The sequence below is a fragment of the Hyaena hyaena genome, unplaced genomic scaffold (genome assembly GCF_003009895.1).
Source record: "Hyaena hyaena isolate Hyena2069 unplaced genomic scaffold, ASM300989v1 scaffold_928, whole genome shotgun sequence".
NCBI lineage: Eukaryota > Metazoa > Chordata > Mammalia > Carnivora > Hyaenidae > Hyaena > Hyaena hyaena.
Genome location: NW_024081562.1, coordinates 139,851 through 156,815, shown reverse-complemented (window position 1 = coordinate 156,815; position 16,965 = coordinate 139,851). Strand labels below are relative to the sequence as shown.

At 42.4% G+C, this 16,965-nt stretch overlaps 1 protein-coding gene across 5 annotated transcripts in view; it reads left to right on the top strand.

Moving 5' to 3' along the window:
• The first annotated feature begins 1,615 nt into the window (after window positions 1-1,615).
• The window catches only part of LOC120222944 (cystatin-8-like), a 15,919-nt gene continuing 569 nt past the window's right edge, over window positions 1,616-16,965 (top strand). Inside the window, exons 1-4 of one of the 5 annotated variants that reach the window (XM_039220964.1) lie at window positions 1,616-1,784; window positions 1,991-2,337; window positions 5,288-5,401; window positions 13,581-13,754. In XM_039220964.1, the coding sequence (XP_039076895.1) occupies window positions 2,107-2,337; window positions 5,288-5,401; window positions 13,581-13,748 (513 nt within the window). In that variant the 5' untranslated portion in view covers window positions 1,616-1,784; window positions 1,991-2,106 and the 3' untranslated portion in view covers window positions 13,749-13,754. Of the gene's footprint in view, window positions 1,813-1,863; window positions 1,885-1,987; window positions 2,338-5,287; window positions 5,402-11,410; window positions 11,598-13,580; window positions 13,755-16,965 lie in introns of those variants that run through there. The other 4 variants (XM_039220963.1, XM_039220965.1, XM_039220968.1 and 1 more) reach the window with 4 other exon arrangements.

The window sequence follows — 16,965 nt, the reverse complement described above, 5'->3', positions numbered from 1 at the left end:
TATATTTCTCCAAAACCTACCCTAGAAATACTGCTTTAATTGGGTAATTGGGTGGATTTTAGTGGGTATTATTCAGCTGTTTGCAAAGAAATGCCTTCATATTTTTTAATAAAACATTTTATCTATGAGGAATTGGATATATAGTGTTTTGCATCCTCGTTCGTGTGTGCACTGATACACAAGAAGCATAAATGCAGTACACAGGTTCTCAAACATGACTGTGCACGGAAATCCCAGGAACATTTTTAAAAAATTTTAAATAGTTTATTGTCAAATTGGTTTCCATATAAGATCCAGTGCTCATCCCCACAAGTGCCCTCCTCCATGCCCATCACCCCCTCCCACTCCCCCCACCCCATCTGCCCTCAGTTTGTTCTCAGCATTCAGGAGTCTCTCATGGTTTGCCTCTCTCCCTCTTCCCCACTATTTTCCCCCTTCTTCTCCCCCATGGTCCTTCATTAAGTTCCTCCTAATCCTCCTAAACGTGCAAACATATGGTATTTGTCCTTCTCTGCCTGACTTATTTTGCTCAGCATAACACCCTCTAGTTTGATCCATGTTGCTACACATGGCCAGATTTCATTCTTTCTCATTACCATGTAGTATTCCATTGGTAGATAAACCACATCTTCTTGATTCATTCATCAATTGATGGACACTTAGGCTCTTTCCATGTTTTGGCTATTGTTGAGAGTGCTGCTATGAATATTGGGGTCCATGTGCCCCTATGCATCAGCACTCCTGTATCCCTTGGGTATATTCCCAGCAGTGCTATTGCTGGAAATCCCAGGAACTTTAAAAAGTGATGACTTCCTCATTACTAGGCCCTCTCCCAAGATTGATTTTAATGGTGGGAGTGGCCTAGATACTCCTTAAAACACCCTAAGTGCCTTTAACATGTAGCAAAATTTGAAAATCATTAATATGTTATTAGCACAGGATTAACAGTTTGGCAGTATATAATAAATTTTAATTTGAATAAAACTTTTGCATCAATTTTCCATCTAGTCTTTTATTATTACAGAAACAGCTGTATAATTTCATAAAGATATTGGAAAAGTATTGTCCATGACAGTACTGTCTGTAACAGCTGTAATGAGAAACAAACCAAACATCCATCAACAGGCAGTCAGTTTAAATACAATATGGTGTATTCACACTGCAATGTTTCACAGATTTATGCCTGTCTATGATTTCCTATACATTGCCACTTCTTATGGTCAGGAGCCCATCAGTCTTCTGGCCCTGTTACAAATGCCCACCTCTCTGACCCTGCAGAAATTTTCTGGACATTGGCTTGGGATTTTCACAGAGAAGAGAATCAGGGTGTGCATGTATCCCTCCCACTAAGGAACAGTCTTGGGCATCAGGTGGGCTAGGTGACTCTCACCCTGGCAATACAGCAGAAGAAAGTGCTATTGGCCCAAACAGAGGGAGTCCAGAGGCCAAACATTTAGGAAGCTGGGTTCACTGCACAGGTGGGCAGAAATTCTGGGGACTCCCACAGCTTGCCTGCTATGTGTGAGTTGCCTGCTCCGAAGGACAGTGGCAATGTCACAGGTTCTAGATTACATCACAAAGCATGACATCCCTGCAGGGGCATGGACAGGGCAGAGATCAGGAGTGAGGGAGCCCCCTGACCAGGGCCTAGGCACAAACTGAGCCCTTGAGACCCAGGAGAACCACAGGGGGCAGCTGCTGGGTGTGGCCAGCTGGAGAGCACCCAGAAAGCTGGAGCCAGGAAACCTTGGAACAGCAACACTTTTCATAGTTACATATTACAGGTCTGAGGTGCAAAAACAGGAGTGAAGGGTGAGGCGCACAGGGTAGTTGCTGGCACACCTTGATCTAAGTGTTCTCCCTGAACTGCAGACCACACCTGGGGTATGGAGGGCAGGGACTCTTTAACTGGATTCTTGTAGGTTGATTTCCTTGGGGGCAGAGGTACCCCTAAAGGGTGAACATAATGGCTCTTTCTTGAATGCAGCAGGTCTGATGCTTTTGTAAGATCTTTGAACCTTTGGTGGCAGCAGACATCGCACCCCACCTGTGGCTCCAGCCCTGAGAGGACGAGGAGGCTTACCTGTGTCCCTGGACAGAGGGACCATGACCAGATCCTGGGGGTTCTGCTTGGTCCTGCTCACCGTTTTGGTGGCCCTGGTGGCCAGCACAGACCCAGGCAAGAATAAGGGCAAAGTGTTGAGGGAATTAAAAGTGATTAATGCCTCAAATGCCAATGTGAAGCAGTGTCTGTGGTTTGCCATGCAAGAATACAACAAAGAGAGTGAGGATAAGTACCTCTTCCAGGTGATCAAGACAGTACAAGTCCAGCTGCAGGTAAAGGCGTTCTCTCCCAATATGCATATTTGCATATGGTGGCACAGACTGCAGTCATACTGAACGAGTTGGCTTGCAAGAAAAACAATGATACATGAAAGTCCTAATTATGTGAGTTCTCAAGTAAATCTCACTTGCATGTCACTATAATATCACTGAACTTTCTATATATGCTTGGACTGTTGTTATAAGTACTTTATGTGTATTAAGTCATTTAGACTCAAAACTGTAAATCAAATTTTCATGATTTGTATTTGCTAGTGTTGGGAGAAAAACTGAGTGCCATGAATATTTTGCAATAATGCTGCTGTGGGCAACATTTCAATCTATCCACATAACGAGGGTTGTGAGGTTGAAAAGAGACATTGCTTACATGGATTCCATTGAGGGTGAGTTTCTAACATGTGGCGTTGCCTGCCATGGTTGAGAAAAAGCCCCCAGAGATGGAATTCAGCTGACTGTACCATCCTCAGTCTGTGGGTTGGTGGTGTGGCTTGTAATTCCACCATGAAACTTTCGGGAATGAACTGTAAAAATACTCACCAGAGGGGTCATTCTTGGCTGAGTTTAGTTCAGTTTTTATATTCTCCATATGCCATGTTTATTTGCAGAAGCTGAGGCAGTTTACCTGTTGGTACTTCTGACCCTGTCTCTTTGGGACCATGTGAGCCATCAGCCTGTATTTTCAGTGCACAATGCTGATAGCACTCTGTTTATTGACTGGGTACACTGTACAATCCACCAGGGCACTCCTGCAGCCTTTTGAAATAGAGGAATGGATTGTGACTCTTGTAGCTTCCCCAACAACTGAAAAATTATAGTTCTTTGGTATCCATGTAGCACATGCGTTCAGCAAGTTTCTTCAAAGCCACTTCTATGCTAGCAGCTGTAGATGGGGAGGTGAGATGGACAGAAATCACATCCTGAGGGAGTCAGCATTCAAGTCAGAAAGAAACAGCACTGAATCTGGAATGAAAGCTGGGGAATCTGACTAGTGGCATGATACCCAGGGGTCTGGGGTCAGGAGAAGCCTTCCTCAAATAGGCTATCCTGAGGAGCTTGCAAATGTCTTATTGCATCTGCTGCACCATCACCAATTTAATGCGGATCTATGTGTTGGACCCAGGTCTCAATAGGTGTTAAAATCTCTTAAATGATCCCAATACACAGTCAAGGCTGAAAACCACCTCCCTAGGGTGTGATGTTGGAACTAAACCTGAAGGCACATGAGGAGGAAATCAGGTGAAGGATGCTGGTAGGAAGTGTTTCCATTTGGGTGTCCCACAGCAGATCCAGAAGCCAGATAAACATTAGGTGAGGGTGTTCCTGAGATCCATGTGATTATATTTTTTAAAGTTTATTTATTTTGAGAGAGAGTGTGTGTGTACATGAACTTGCAAGAGTAGGGGAGGCGCAGAGAGAGGGAGGGAGAGAGAATCCCAAGCAGGCTCTGCCCTTATAGCATGGAGCCCAGTGGCAGGCTTGAACTCATGAACCCATGAGATCATGACCTGAGCTGAAACCAAGAGTTGGATGCTTAACTGACTGAGCCATCCAGGTGCCTCCAGATTGGGGTTTTAAAACTGTCATTCTGGCTAAGTTATTTTTAGAAAGGATGGTGAGGTTTCCATGAAGGTGTCCATATAACCAATGGCTCCCAGCTTCCTGCAGTTCATGTTTGCTATATTCTTGGAATCAGCATATAGCAGCCCTCTGTCACTCTGGCTGTTGGAGCAGAGAGGGCATAAACGTGAAAGTGGTGGAATATGATGGTTAGGGACGCAAGTTTAGTGCTGGGTGCCTCGGTTGGAGCCCTAGGTCTTGCCTGATAATTGGATGGTCACTTAGTTCCTCTGTCTAGTTTCCTTACCTGAAAACAATGGTAGTGACAGCCTCACTGTAGAAAGGTGGTGTGTGGGCTAAGTTATTGTGTGCCAAGCTCCAAGAACAGTGTTATACAATGAGCAAGGACTCAGTGAGAGTTAGCAAGTGTTAAGACTGATAAGAAGTCCTGGGGACATTAGGTTTGCTTCCATGGTATTTTTGAGGTTCCCTGAGGACCAGCTTCATTCTCAAACCCAAGGGGCAGCTCTTGATGTTATTTAACCAGCTTTTCCCATGGCAGGCTAAAGTCACCTTGTTAATTTTTTGGAATTTAGCTAAAATTAATGCCACTTTATTAGAGTCTGCAGATGGCAATGAAGAAAGACACTCTTTTTTTCTCCTACTATAATCTGTTAAAACCAGCTTAAAGCTGATTTAAATGGGCATCGTGAGTAGCCTTAACACACTCAGTCATTAATGAGTTCAGTAACTACTGATGCTTTGCTATAGACCTACTGTTTCTCTGATTACTAAACAGTCGACAGAGAACAATAAGAGAAACTCCAGCCAGCATGGCCCCTTTAAGAGCTGCTTCTTAAGGTAGGGAGGGGGAAGCTCTCAAAAGCAGGAGATGTCACCAAAAAACAGACTCTTAGGGGAGGTGTGGGAAAGGAATCAGGGAGGGGCATCTAGTGTGGCCACAGGGCCTGTCCTCCCATCTGGTCAATGTGAACCTTTAACATTTCAGGCTTAGGAGAGCCAATGGTTCTGGTGACTCATCCTTCTCCCCCACTTAATGCAGAATGCCCTGGACTTTGGGACAGAAAATGGAATTAGAAGATCTTGCCTTCAAGGAGGCCCCACAGTGAAAAGGAGACCTTTCCCTGAGTATACAGCTCCAAGTAGTGGTTTCCAAAGTCTAACTGGTATCAGCATGCAGAGGAACCCAGGCAGTGGTTCTCATAGGCCTTCCTCTAAAGATATGTTTGGAGAGAGAAGGGGTAGGGAGTAGGAGATAGGGAGAGAGAATGAAGGGGAGAGCATTTTTTAAAGTGCTTTTGGCTAAAACTTTAACAAAGTAAAATAAAATTTTTTTGAATAAAATTGCACAATTGCTAATTGACAGGTCACAGATCATTTGGAATACTTTATTGACGTTGAAATTGCCCGCAGCAATTGCAGAAAGGTTTCGAACAGTACTGAAAACTGTATCATTCAAGAGAACACCAAATTGGAAAAGGTAGGTGACTAACATTCTGTGATGGTCTTGGCTGCTCTGAGCCCTAGACAGAAGAACTTGGGGTGCCCATACCCACTCTCTGAGATCTGGATCACTCCCCAAGTTTTGCTCTGAGTTGGGCAACTTTGTGACTTTTAGAGCGAAGGCGATAGAGTGATGTAATATGGTGGATCCCTCTGAGTCTCTTTCCACTCCTCATCTTAGCGACAGAATGCTGTTGGAGTCACTCTTATTGCAAGAGCTTCATCACCTCTGGCCTCCTGGTGCAGAAAACTTGCCAACACATGTTCACTGAAAGTCTGTGTTCTTGGACCCAGATGAACAATTTAGCCATTGGTGGCCCCATAGTTAGTTGCTCATCCTTGTGAAGGCACAAAAGGAAACCCATTCATTCACTTAGATACTCATCAACGTTTACTTTGCACCGGTTGCTATTTTGGGTGCTGGAGATTAAGCAGTGACTAGGCCAGACAGTGTTCCCACCCTTCCAGACTTACAGTTGATTCTTGCCATGCTCAGCCATGATTTCCAGGAAGATCATGGAAGAGCCCAAAGATCCCCACCAAAGGGCTGGCCTGGCTCAGAAGCTTTTAACATCAAGTTTGTATTTCTGGTCTCAGATGTGGGGAAAGTCCCAGATTCATGCAAGAGATTGGTGAAGGCCCTAGACTTTCTGAAGGTTTGACCAAGGGGTGTGTCTTTGTCTTTGTTTATACCAATGGTTCTTTATGTGAGGAGGCACCAGAATCACCTGGAAGCCTCAGTAAAGCCAGATGGCTGGGTCCTACTTACAGAGTTTTAGATTCAGGTAGGCATTCAGTAGGTCTGGAGTGGGATCTCAACATTTTCATTCTTAACAAGTTTCTGGCTGCTGCTGCCACTGCTGGCTGTGGGACCATACTTGGAGAACCATTATTTCATGTAGCCATGGCACAGGAAAGTGCAAGGGCTCATTAACAGTGCACTTCTACGTTTCACTAAAGCCGACATTGTCTGCTGAAACTGAACCAATCCATTCATTTCCAGTTAATAGTAGACACTTCTCAGGACAAACATTTAAACAGGGAGCATGTCTTCATGCCATCTGGCTTTTATGCTACATTTGTTTATCTTTTACTGTTAGTAGAAGTATGGTTGATTCAAATTTATATACTCTACAGAGTCCATTTGGATTATAGAAGAGTTGTTGCTTTTTACCTGTTTATAGAAAATCTTAGAGAGAATTAAGAATTGTCCTCAAGGAGCTCATTTATTGTATATAAGACTTCCATGGACGATCCCAAATTTTAAGGTGCACGTTTTTAAGACCATATTTGTCGATAATGAAAACTATTTTTTTTTCTTTACAAGTCTTCGGAATAACACTGGAAAGGAATAATGCTGGATAGTTTTTCTTATTCCTAGCTTTGATTACAGTGCTTTCGGTATTTATAACCTATTTTAAATATTATATCAAGTGCTGATTTCTGGAATTCCTCCAATTTCTTTTGCCAAAAGTTATTTTTTAAATTAAGAATGTTTCTTCTATCAATTATTCTTTCAGTGTCTATCAAGTGTGTTGAATAATTGTTCTTCTCTGATGCATTAGTGTAATAAGATATAGATTCACTAATATTGAGTAATTCTTACATGTCTAGAATATGGCCTTTATTGAAGGGGATTTTACAGCTTGGATTGCCAGTGGTTTGTTCTCCTCCATGTTGACTGACTGTAGGTAGTTCAAAGTGGCGACAATTACATAGGTAACTAATATATAAGCTTGTTCAGGGAATCTCTATCTTCATTGCATTTTCTGGACAATTGCACATGAATATGGCATGGTACACTCCTTATTCCTATGACCCAGATAGCTTTGTTGAGCTTGGTGTCAATATGCACATTTATCTCTTTCATGGCAAAGTTGTAGCTCTCCCTGACTTCCCTGGGGGCACACTTCTTGAAGGTCACTTCCTGGGTGTGCTGTGAACATGGATAGTATTCTCAGGCCACCTCACTGATGCCAGAACAGTCCTTTCTTCTTCCTGCCTTTCTTTGTGGAGACAATTTTGTTGGGCTCAGTTTCAAAAGGAAGAATGTGATGGATTGTGTTTGCCCTTGTCTTTTAGAACATGGTGGGATTCAATGGTGGGAGGAGGAGTTAAGATTGTGGAGAAGTAGGGACACTGGGATTTTTCATGTTCCTCGAACACAGCTGTATTAAGGTCAGATCACTTGGAACACCCAGGAAATTGATCTGCAGTGTGGCGGAAGGATCTCCACAGTTGAAGGGAGATGGCAGGATCAAGGTGTGTGTGTATGTGAGTTGGAGGAGATAAAATGGCAAAGCTATGGAGGAGAGGGAACCCTTTCTATGGATACACAAAAGGGAGAGAAAGAGACAGAGATTGTAAAAGTGCGGCTTGACTTAGCACAAGAGGAAAACCTCTTTGGACCATAGACCTGGAAGCAAGAAGTACCGAGTGTACTAGTTCTTTTTTGCAAACAGTCTTTAGAACTGTTTCAAAACTCCAAGGTTTTTAAATTGTGTGACTTTCTCCATAGCAGATCCATGGCATGTGCTCCTGGGGAGGAGGAAGCTAGCCCCAGAATGCATAGTGTGGAGTAGCAATCTCCAGAGTGCACAGGAGAGAACAGTCCTTTTCCTGGAGAGCTTAGGGAAGAGGGTTTATTGCCTCCCTAAAGACAAAAACCCTGCAGATGCCAGCCGAAGACCTTTCATCAGCAGGGTGGAGAGGCTGCTCCGGAAGAGGGGAGCAGATCTGTGCTGTGCTGGGTCCTTTAAGACTTCAGGTTTTGAATCCTAGCTGAATGCCAAGGAGAAGCTGCAGGATAATTGTGGCATAGGGCAAGCTCACAGCCATCTCTGTTCTGTGAAGGCTTCCTGAACAGCGGTGTTGAGACATTTGGTCTAGGAAGGAAAGATTGGGCCGATGCCATTTCCCTCCCAACACCAACAAGGTGGGACTTCACAGAGCAGCACAGTGGCCCCCGTGGAGGCAGGACACACTTACACCAAACTCTGCTTCTGTGCCTGGCAACTGCTGATTTACTGGGGCAAGACTGACTGATCCAACGCAGCTGGCCTCTCCTCCAACCAGCACAACTACCAGCCCCAGGCACCAACAAGCAACTCTTTCTTTTCTCTTTTCCTTTGCTTCCTCTTCTTTTTTTCTTTTGGAATCAAGTTCATAGTTTCTGATTTCTTTTTTGTAATTTCTTATTATCTATCTCTATCTGTCTGTCTATCTATCATCTATCTATCTATCTATCTATCTATCTATCTATCTATCTATCATCTATCTAATATAACCAGGCTTTTTTAATTCTATTCTTTTTCCATCTTTTCTATTTTCTTCCATTTTTTTTCTTCCTTTCTCTTTCCTTGAAATCAGCCTTATAGCTTTTTTATTCTCTGTTTGGTTTTCTTTTCTCCTCTTTCCTTTCTCTTTTTATGGGATCAGGCTTTCCCCCTTTATCCAGGGTTACTTCAGCAAATCAAAGCCTACCTAAAGTCCAAACACTCCACCATTGCAAGCAAGGAGGAATTCTGCAGAGGACTGACCAATGGGATAGAACAGCCAAAACCCAATAGCAGAGTGCACACAGTATATACCAGAAACACTTCCTAGAGTGTCAGGCCCTGGACAGAGTATGACCCATTTTTAATACAGTAGTACTCTCAGGTGCAGGACACATAACAAACTTTTAAAACATGCTAAAGACAGAAACTTAGCCAAAATGGCAAGACAGAGGAATTCTCCCCAAAATAAAGGAAATCACAGCCAAAGAATTGCTCACATATCTGAAGAATTTAGAACAGTAGTCATAAAACTAATAGCTTGGCTTGCAAAAAGCATGGAAGTCACCAGAGAAACCCTTGCTACAGAGATCAGAGACCTAAGAACTAGTCAGTATGAATTTAAAAACGCTGTAATTGAGATGCAAAATAAACTAGATAAAGTGACAATGAGGATTGCTGTGGAGAGAAAAGATGAAATAGAAAAAAAATTACATGGAAAATAATGAAACTAAAAAAAGAGAGAAAGGAAATTACTAGATCATGAGGAGAGAATTAGAGAACCAAATGACTCCATGAAGCAAAACAATATCCATATCACAGGAGTCCCATAAGAAGAAGAGGGAGAGAAAGAAACAAAAGGTTTATTTGAACAAATTGTAGCTGAGAATTTTCCTAATCTGGGGAAGAAAACAGGCACCTAAGCCCAAGAGACATAAGGAACTCACTTCAAAATCAATACAGTATGGTGAAATTCAACATGCCATCTTTTTTATTTAGGAATTTTGATTAGATATACTCTTAAACCTCCCTAATGTTAAAAAATTAGGGGTGCCTGACTGGCTTAATTGGTGGAGTGTGTGACTCTTGATATTGGGTTGTGGATTTAAGTCCCTTATTGGATGTAGAGGTTACTTAAAAAAAAATAAAAAGAATCACTTGGAGCATGTGGTGACACCACACACACACACACACACACACACACACACACACACGTTCCATGGCCTCATCCCAAACTTACTGAGTCAGAATTTTCAGGTACAGACACCCCACACATTTCATATCACTGGGAAAGTCTGGAAAACATTGCATCAGGGACAGTAATTGTTTAATATGCAAATGCCTTTAATTTGCTAGTATTTTATTTTTAGGATTTTTGTTTTAGGTAAGTTTAAATTTTTTGACATTTATTTATTTTTGAGAGAGACAGAGTGTGAGTGGGGGAGGGGCAGAGAGAGAGGAAGACGCAGAATCTGAAGCTGGCTCCAGGCTCTGACACGGGGCTTGAACCCATGAACCGACACCCAACTGACTGAGCCTCCCAGGCACCCCTCCATTATATATATATTAATTAAACAATTTTTAATTTAAATTCAAGTTAGTTAACATACTAAGTGTAGTCTTGGCTTCAGGAGCAGAACCCAGTGATTCTTCTCTTACATATGCCACCCAGTGCTCATCCTGAAAGGTACCCTCCTTAAGGCCCATCACCCATTTAACCCATCTTCCCACCAACACCCCTCCAGCAACCCTCAGTTTGTTTTCTGTTTTTAATAGTTATATTTTAGTTTCAGGATTTTTATGGTCTGGTATAATTAGAATGAGGGCTTCCCATCTTATTTGTGTGTGTTCTGATCAATTTGTGGACCACGGGAGCTTTGGGTTCCCAAGATTTGGTGTAATTTGTCTATAAAATTATCTTGTTTTGGCATTTTTTTGTGTGGGTTTCTGAGAAAAAATGCCTCTTTAGTCATCCTTTGCATGTGTCCAATACTCAGCAGATACAAAGCTTCCTTTAGTTTGACTCCTAATAGCTCCTTGGGAGTACTTCAATCTTCCCAGTTATTTAGGACACTCTTTGCTGGAATTTTCCAGGAATGCTATCTATGTATCATCTGTCTATCTATCTATCTATCTATCTATCTATCTATCTATCTATCTATCATCTTCTATCTATCTATCTATCAATCATCTATCTATCATTAGTCTATCTACGTATCTATCCATCCATCCATTGATCTATCACATACACATCAAATATTCATTTGTTATTTCAATAGTATTTTGAAATGGAGAGAAGAACTCTTTGGAATAAAAGACGGTAGGTTCTATAACCCTTTAAACTGCTCTTGTTATTAGAAAAAAGTCATTATTTAATTAGGACAATATACATTAGTTTATATCTGACATAAATTTGCTTTATTTACATTATGGAAAATATTAAAGGGAATTAAAAATAAAATTAATTTTATATCTGATCTCCCAGCGAAACATGATGATTGTTAGTATTTGCTGTCTATCCATGGTGGTTTGGGAACAGAGACCCTTCCAGGTATCTGCTCTTGGTTAGAAACATCTAGCATAGTCCTGGGAGCATTTCTTGATGGCTGATGACTTATATTCTAATATATTCCTAAGGTAACACCTAGCAACAGGACATTTTTTTTTCTTTTTGGAATTACTGATTTTGTTGTGGTTGTGGTCTTTTTCAGAAAATAATGTGTAGTTTTTTGGTCGGAGCACTCCCTTGGAATGGTGAATTCACAGTGATGAAGAAGCAGTGCGTGGATGCTTAGGGGTTTCTGGATCTTACCCCCCACACACACACACACCATCTCTACCTTGCTCTGTGAAGAGATAAATGGCATGCACTGGTATTACCAACATAGTTTCCTCATACATGCCTCTCTGCTTGTTTTGTTTCCTAGTTTCTTATTAGGCGATAAAAAAGATTAGTATGTCCCATTTCTTTCTTTCTCTCTCTCTTTCATTTTTTCTTTCTTTCATCCTTTTGTTTTTTCTTTCTTTCTTTCTTTCTTTCTTTCTTTCTTTCTTTCTTTCTTTCTTTCTTTCTTTCTTTCTTTCTTCTTCTTCTCTTCTCTTCTCTTCTCTCTCTCTCTTTTTTTTTTTACCTCAAAGGAGGCCCCTTGACTTGGGCCATCTTGGTGGACCACCACCAAGAATAAGTTCGTCCTTGGCTTCAAAGGATGGAGTGAAGTATGATTCCATTCCCACTGCAAATCTGAGGAGGGATCCCTTTTTGATTAGGTAACAACCCCTTCCAGAGTTCTGAAGCCAGTGGGTATTAATTCAATAGATTTCTTCCTCCTGAAGGTCCTGAGCCCACAGTTCACCTGGGCTGGGAGAGCCCCTTGGGAAGAGCAGCCTTTCCCTATGGGGTCTCTGTGAAATAGGGAATGTGTGTTTCTTATGTAAATATCAACAATGGTCATACAGAGAGAGGGTAACGGCAATAATGCCTTCAGAATAATCTGTGTGTGTGTGTGTGTGTGTGTGTGTGTGTAGATAGAGATTGAGAAAGAGGTAGGGAAAGAGGGAGAGAGAGATATGATTGGGAATGTGGAGAAGGAAATAGGCAAACTGGTATGATAGCAAGAGATTAAATTCTCTTGAAGAAAATAATCATTAAAAATAAGTCTGTCTAGGGGTTCCTGGGTAGCCTCAGTTGGTTAAGTATCTAACTTTTGATTTCAGCTCATGTCATGATCTCACAATTGTGACATTGAACCCCACATCAGGCTCTGTGCTGGGCATGGAACCTGCTTAGGATTCTCTCTCACTTTCTCTCTCTCCTTCTGCTCCTCTTTCCTGCTTGTGCTCTCTTTCTCAAAATAAATAAACTTTTAAAAGTTCTGTCTGTTTTTTGTTCTCAGCACTGATGGGGATGGGGGAGAGGAAGGGAGGTGATGGGCATGGAGAAGGGCACTTGTGGGGATGAGCACTGGGTGTTATATGGAAACCAACTTGGCAATAAACTATTAAAAAAATAAAAAAGTCTATTTAATGTGGAATTATTTAATAGATACTGAGTTTTGCAAGATGAAAGAATTCTGGAGATTAGTTGCAGAATAATGTTAATATACTTAATACTACTGAATTGCACACTTAAAAATGGTTAAGATGATTGGGGCTCCTGGGTAGCTCAGTTGGTTAAGCATGTGACTCTTGATTTTGGCTCAGTCCATGGTCTCAAAGTTCATGAGACTGAGAGCCCCACATAGGGCTCTGCATGGATAGCATTGAGCCTGTTTCGGATTCTCTCTTTCTCTCTGCCCCTCCCCTGCTTGTGCTCTCTCTCTAAATAAATAAACTTTTAAAAATGGCTAAGATAGTAGATTTTATATGTATTTACCATGATTAAAATTTTAAAAAAGTAGATGTGTCTGTTTTAACTGTGGTGTTGGGTATGATTCCAGAGGCCAATTAAATTTCAGATGTGCACATGTACAGTCCAGGTTTCACCTCACAGGGCCTGACAGGTGGCAGGAATTTCAGTATTTATGCCCCAGAGTGAATGAGGCCATGAAACTCAAAGACCATTCTTTTTGTCTCTAGTTCTTGTGTTTTACGTAATTGATGTTTCACATGTGGGACAACTTACCAGTTGGAATGGAGGGGACAAGTGACATTCAATTTGCAAAGCCCTTGCTCTTCCTCTGGCTGTCTCTGCTCTCCCCTCATCAGCCCTCATGATTCTCTTCCAGGCACACACACCTTATGCCCATTTTTCTCCGAGGAAGCTGCTGCCCTGCTTCCTCTTCCCCCTCTCAGGCTCCTCATCAGAATTTGGATTTGAAACATATTTTTGCATTACTTGGACCTAATATACTTATCCTGATTAAAAAGGCTTTTTTTCTTTAGGCCAGGAGGGCTCCATCAAAAATCCCCCCTCCCCTACTCCTCTACGCTGGACACACTGATGGATCCCCCCATATGGGAACAGCAAACCCAGCACGCAGCCTTGGAGGGGCTTGCAGGATGGGTCAGCTTACAGCTTCATGGGTCTCTGCTATTTGTGGAAAAGTGTAAGTACATGTAAGTATCTTAGAAAAGACTGTTTTTGGAACAACATCATGGAATTGTCTTTTCTTATGGACAGGTGGGTAGGGAGTAAAGGGAATCAGATATCTGGAGCAGGCAGGACCAGAGACATGCTTTGTTTGCACATGTGCTTATGTGCAGGCTTAACTTTCCTCTGCTGGATTTCATGTTCTTATTGCTAAGATGTTACTGGAGTTCATTCTCTCTCTCTCTCAGACACACACATACACAAACACACAGACACGCACACATTCACTTCCCCTGTGGAGGAAGAGAGGAGTCCCCCAAGATAGGACCCAAAGTCTCCACTAGGTACTACTGAAACTCCACCAGTGGGGCCTGGACCCCAATCACTGTCTGTCTGGGTCTGGGACACAGGAGCACTGGGGCCATGGGAGGTCAAGGACATGAGGCTTGACCAGACAAGCCACATGGCATTGGATGCTGCCCAGGCTCAGCACTGATATTGAGGGAGGTTGTCCTGTGCCCATTCTTGCAGGGTGACCGGTCTAGGCCATGCTGTGTGTGAGAACAAAGAATGAATGCACTTAGTTCAATCCTGGGCTGAGCTTCTGAGGCCCTACAGGCTAGTGGGAAATGAAGTCAGAGGCTGGGTCCAGCCAGGACCAGAAGTGAGCGCTCTGGGGATACATGGATGGCAGTGGAAGGGAGCTCAGGGCCTTGGACCTAGGAAAGGGCCAAGTGGCCCATGTGGAGAGTGCAACCCGTCTTGGTCTCCATCTCAGAAGATGTGAGTGCTGTCCCAGGCGTATCATTTCCTATTTCAGTATCTCCACTTCTGAACCTACCCCTGGTCTGTTTACCATGAGAGCATCAGGACTGCATGGCTCCCAGGGCCTGCTGGAATGGAAGCAGTCATTTGCCATGTGATTCTTCTATGCAGTTGGTACATTTAGATCGAGTAGATGCAATTCTAGTGTTTCCAGAGGAGTCAGGGACAGTCGATTAAGACCCAGAGACAGATGGCAGCTGATGAAAGTGTGGGAAGTATGGAGAAGCCACCACCTCCATCCCCATGCTCCATGGTGGGGGCTTCGTGGGGATGGGCCAAGCTCTGGAAATGGACCCAAGGCTCAAAGAAGGGGCTGGCCCTCTTCCCTCGCCCTTCTTCACTTCTTGCTCTCCTCTGTCCTCTGTTGAGAAAAAAATTACCTGAAACTTAGAATAAGCCACAGAGAAGTCAGCACGTGCTTTCCATGTCATTTTGGACATTGTTCAATGGGTCTAACGAGGATTATTGAGTTATCCAGCGAATGTAACTCTGTGATGTTCTGTTCATTATTGAGTAAAAGCCAGACTCTAAAGTTACATGTTTACTTGTGAGTCTTTTTGTCCCCGAGAGGTGCAAATGATTACTGCCTAATAGAAAAGTTCACCCCAGTGGTTATGGTTTTATTGCTCTCTGGGAAATAAGCCAATTTTGTAATTAACCTCAGTAATTCCCCTTTGACATTCTATATTTGCCAGTGAGAGTATCAGGTTTGTAACTTCTGAAAATTATGTCTTGACACTTCCATATGACCCTCTCAAAGTTCTCCACATGCCAGACATTGGGTATATCCTATAACATTCAGGACCTGCTGCCTTCCCTCTTTGAGTTACATCCCTCACCAGGTTGACTCAGGGAGACTTTGAGATGGGCCTCCTCACACACCTGTCATTTGCTATGGAGGAGAGAAGAGGTCAATACCACAAGTGATAAATAAAAATATCAGCAAGTCAAAAACTGTCCTTGATGGATATAAATACTGGCCCCTTGATCAGTGGCTTCAAAGTTGTCAGGAACATCCATTAGTCATCTGGGAGTCTAGAGAAAGTGACACCAAGAATGCCATATTTGGCTCTTGGAGTTAAGTAAGGTCTCCCCTGCCCTTATTGCCATGCATTGCCAGCTGGGGACTTTTGGTTTATGAACTTATGATACCAGAAGGCAAGAAAATGAGCAACTTGCTCTTGGAGCAATAGATTTTCCTGTTTTCTAGTTCCAAACTCTTCAGAGTTTTTTGTTTCTAACACACATCCAGATTCCCCAGATAGAGAGACATTATGAGTGAGCAGCAGTGAGCACTGATTGCAAGTCCCATTAGCCTGACAAGCCAGATTTCTGCCCTGCTAACCAGATTCCTGGGTGTTTATCACTTGCACCAAGGCTGTAGCTGGACTACCTAGGTTCAGCTGGCCAAACCCCAAATATGACAGTCAAAGACTCAGGAACTAGGCCTTGTGCCAGAGGTAGGGTGACAAAAATCAAATCTCAGGACCCTCATAAAAAGTCATGTCTAATTATCAAATTAGTCACTGTCTTTGATTTTGAAAGAGAACCACACTAGTGTATCCCTGTAAGCTGCTGGAAAGCCAGCACTTGCTGCAGCATGTGTCCAGAAAACCACATGTCCAGAATAGAGATCTGACCAGAGCATGTACATGGAAAATCACCTCCATGCATGCCATTATCATTTTAAAAATATAATTAAAGAAAACAAAAGATGATGCAGGTATGTTCTAGTAAACTAATGTCATTGAGGTAGTTTTCATGAGGGAGAATTTAATGACCCAGAATCTGGCTGCTTCTGCAAAAATAACACATTGTTTTCTTAAAAAAGAAGGAAAAAAAGATTAATTAGCTTTTGTGGGGAAAAAAAAAAGGAGAAAATCAGTTTCCTGTGGCAAATGTCAAACTTGTAAAAAGGCTTGTTTTGTTGGGCAGATACTGATCTATGCACTGATAACAAGTCAGAATAAATACATAAAGTTTTAACAGTAAGTGTTAGCAGAATAGAAAAGTGGGTAGCAGTTACAAACCCATAAGCAGGAAATCCAGAGGAATGCCAATAATACACCCAAACCAAACCCAGGAGTTAAAGCATAATAAAGAGGAGCAACAAACTAAGAAAATCAAAATGTGATTGAAATTTGTAAACTGATAAAATGGAGACTTGAATTTATAAGAGTATGTTAAAAACAAGAAAACAGCATTCAAGAGTCTCTCATGGTTTGCCTCTCTCCCTTTCCCCCACCATTTCCACCCTTCTTCTCCCCCTTGGTCCTCTGTCAAGTTCCTCCTAATCCTCCTATACGTGCAAACATATGGTATTTGTCCTTCTCTGCCTGACTTATTTCGCTCAGCATAACACCCTCAAGGTCCATCCATGTTGCTACACATGGCCAGATTTCATTGTTTCTC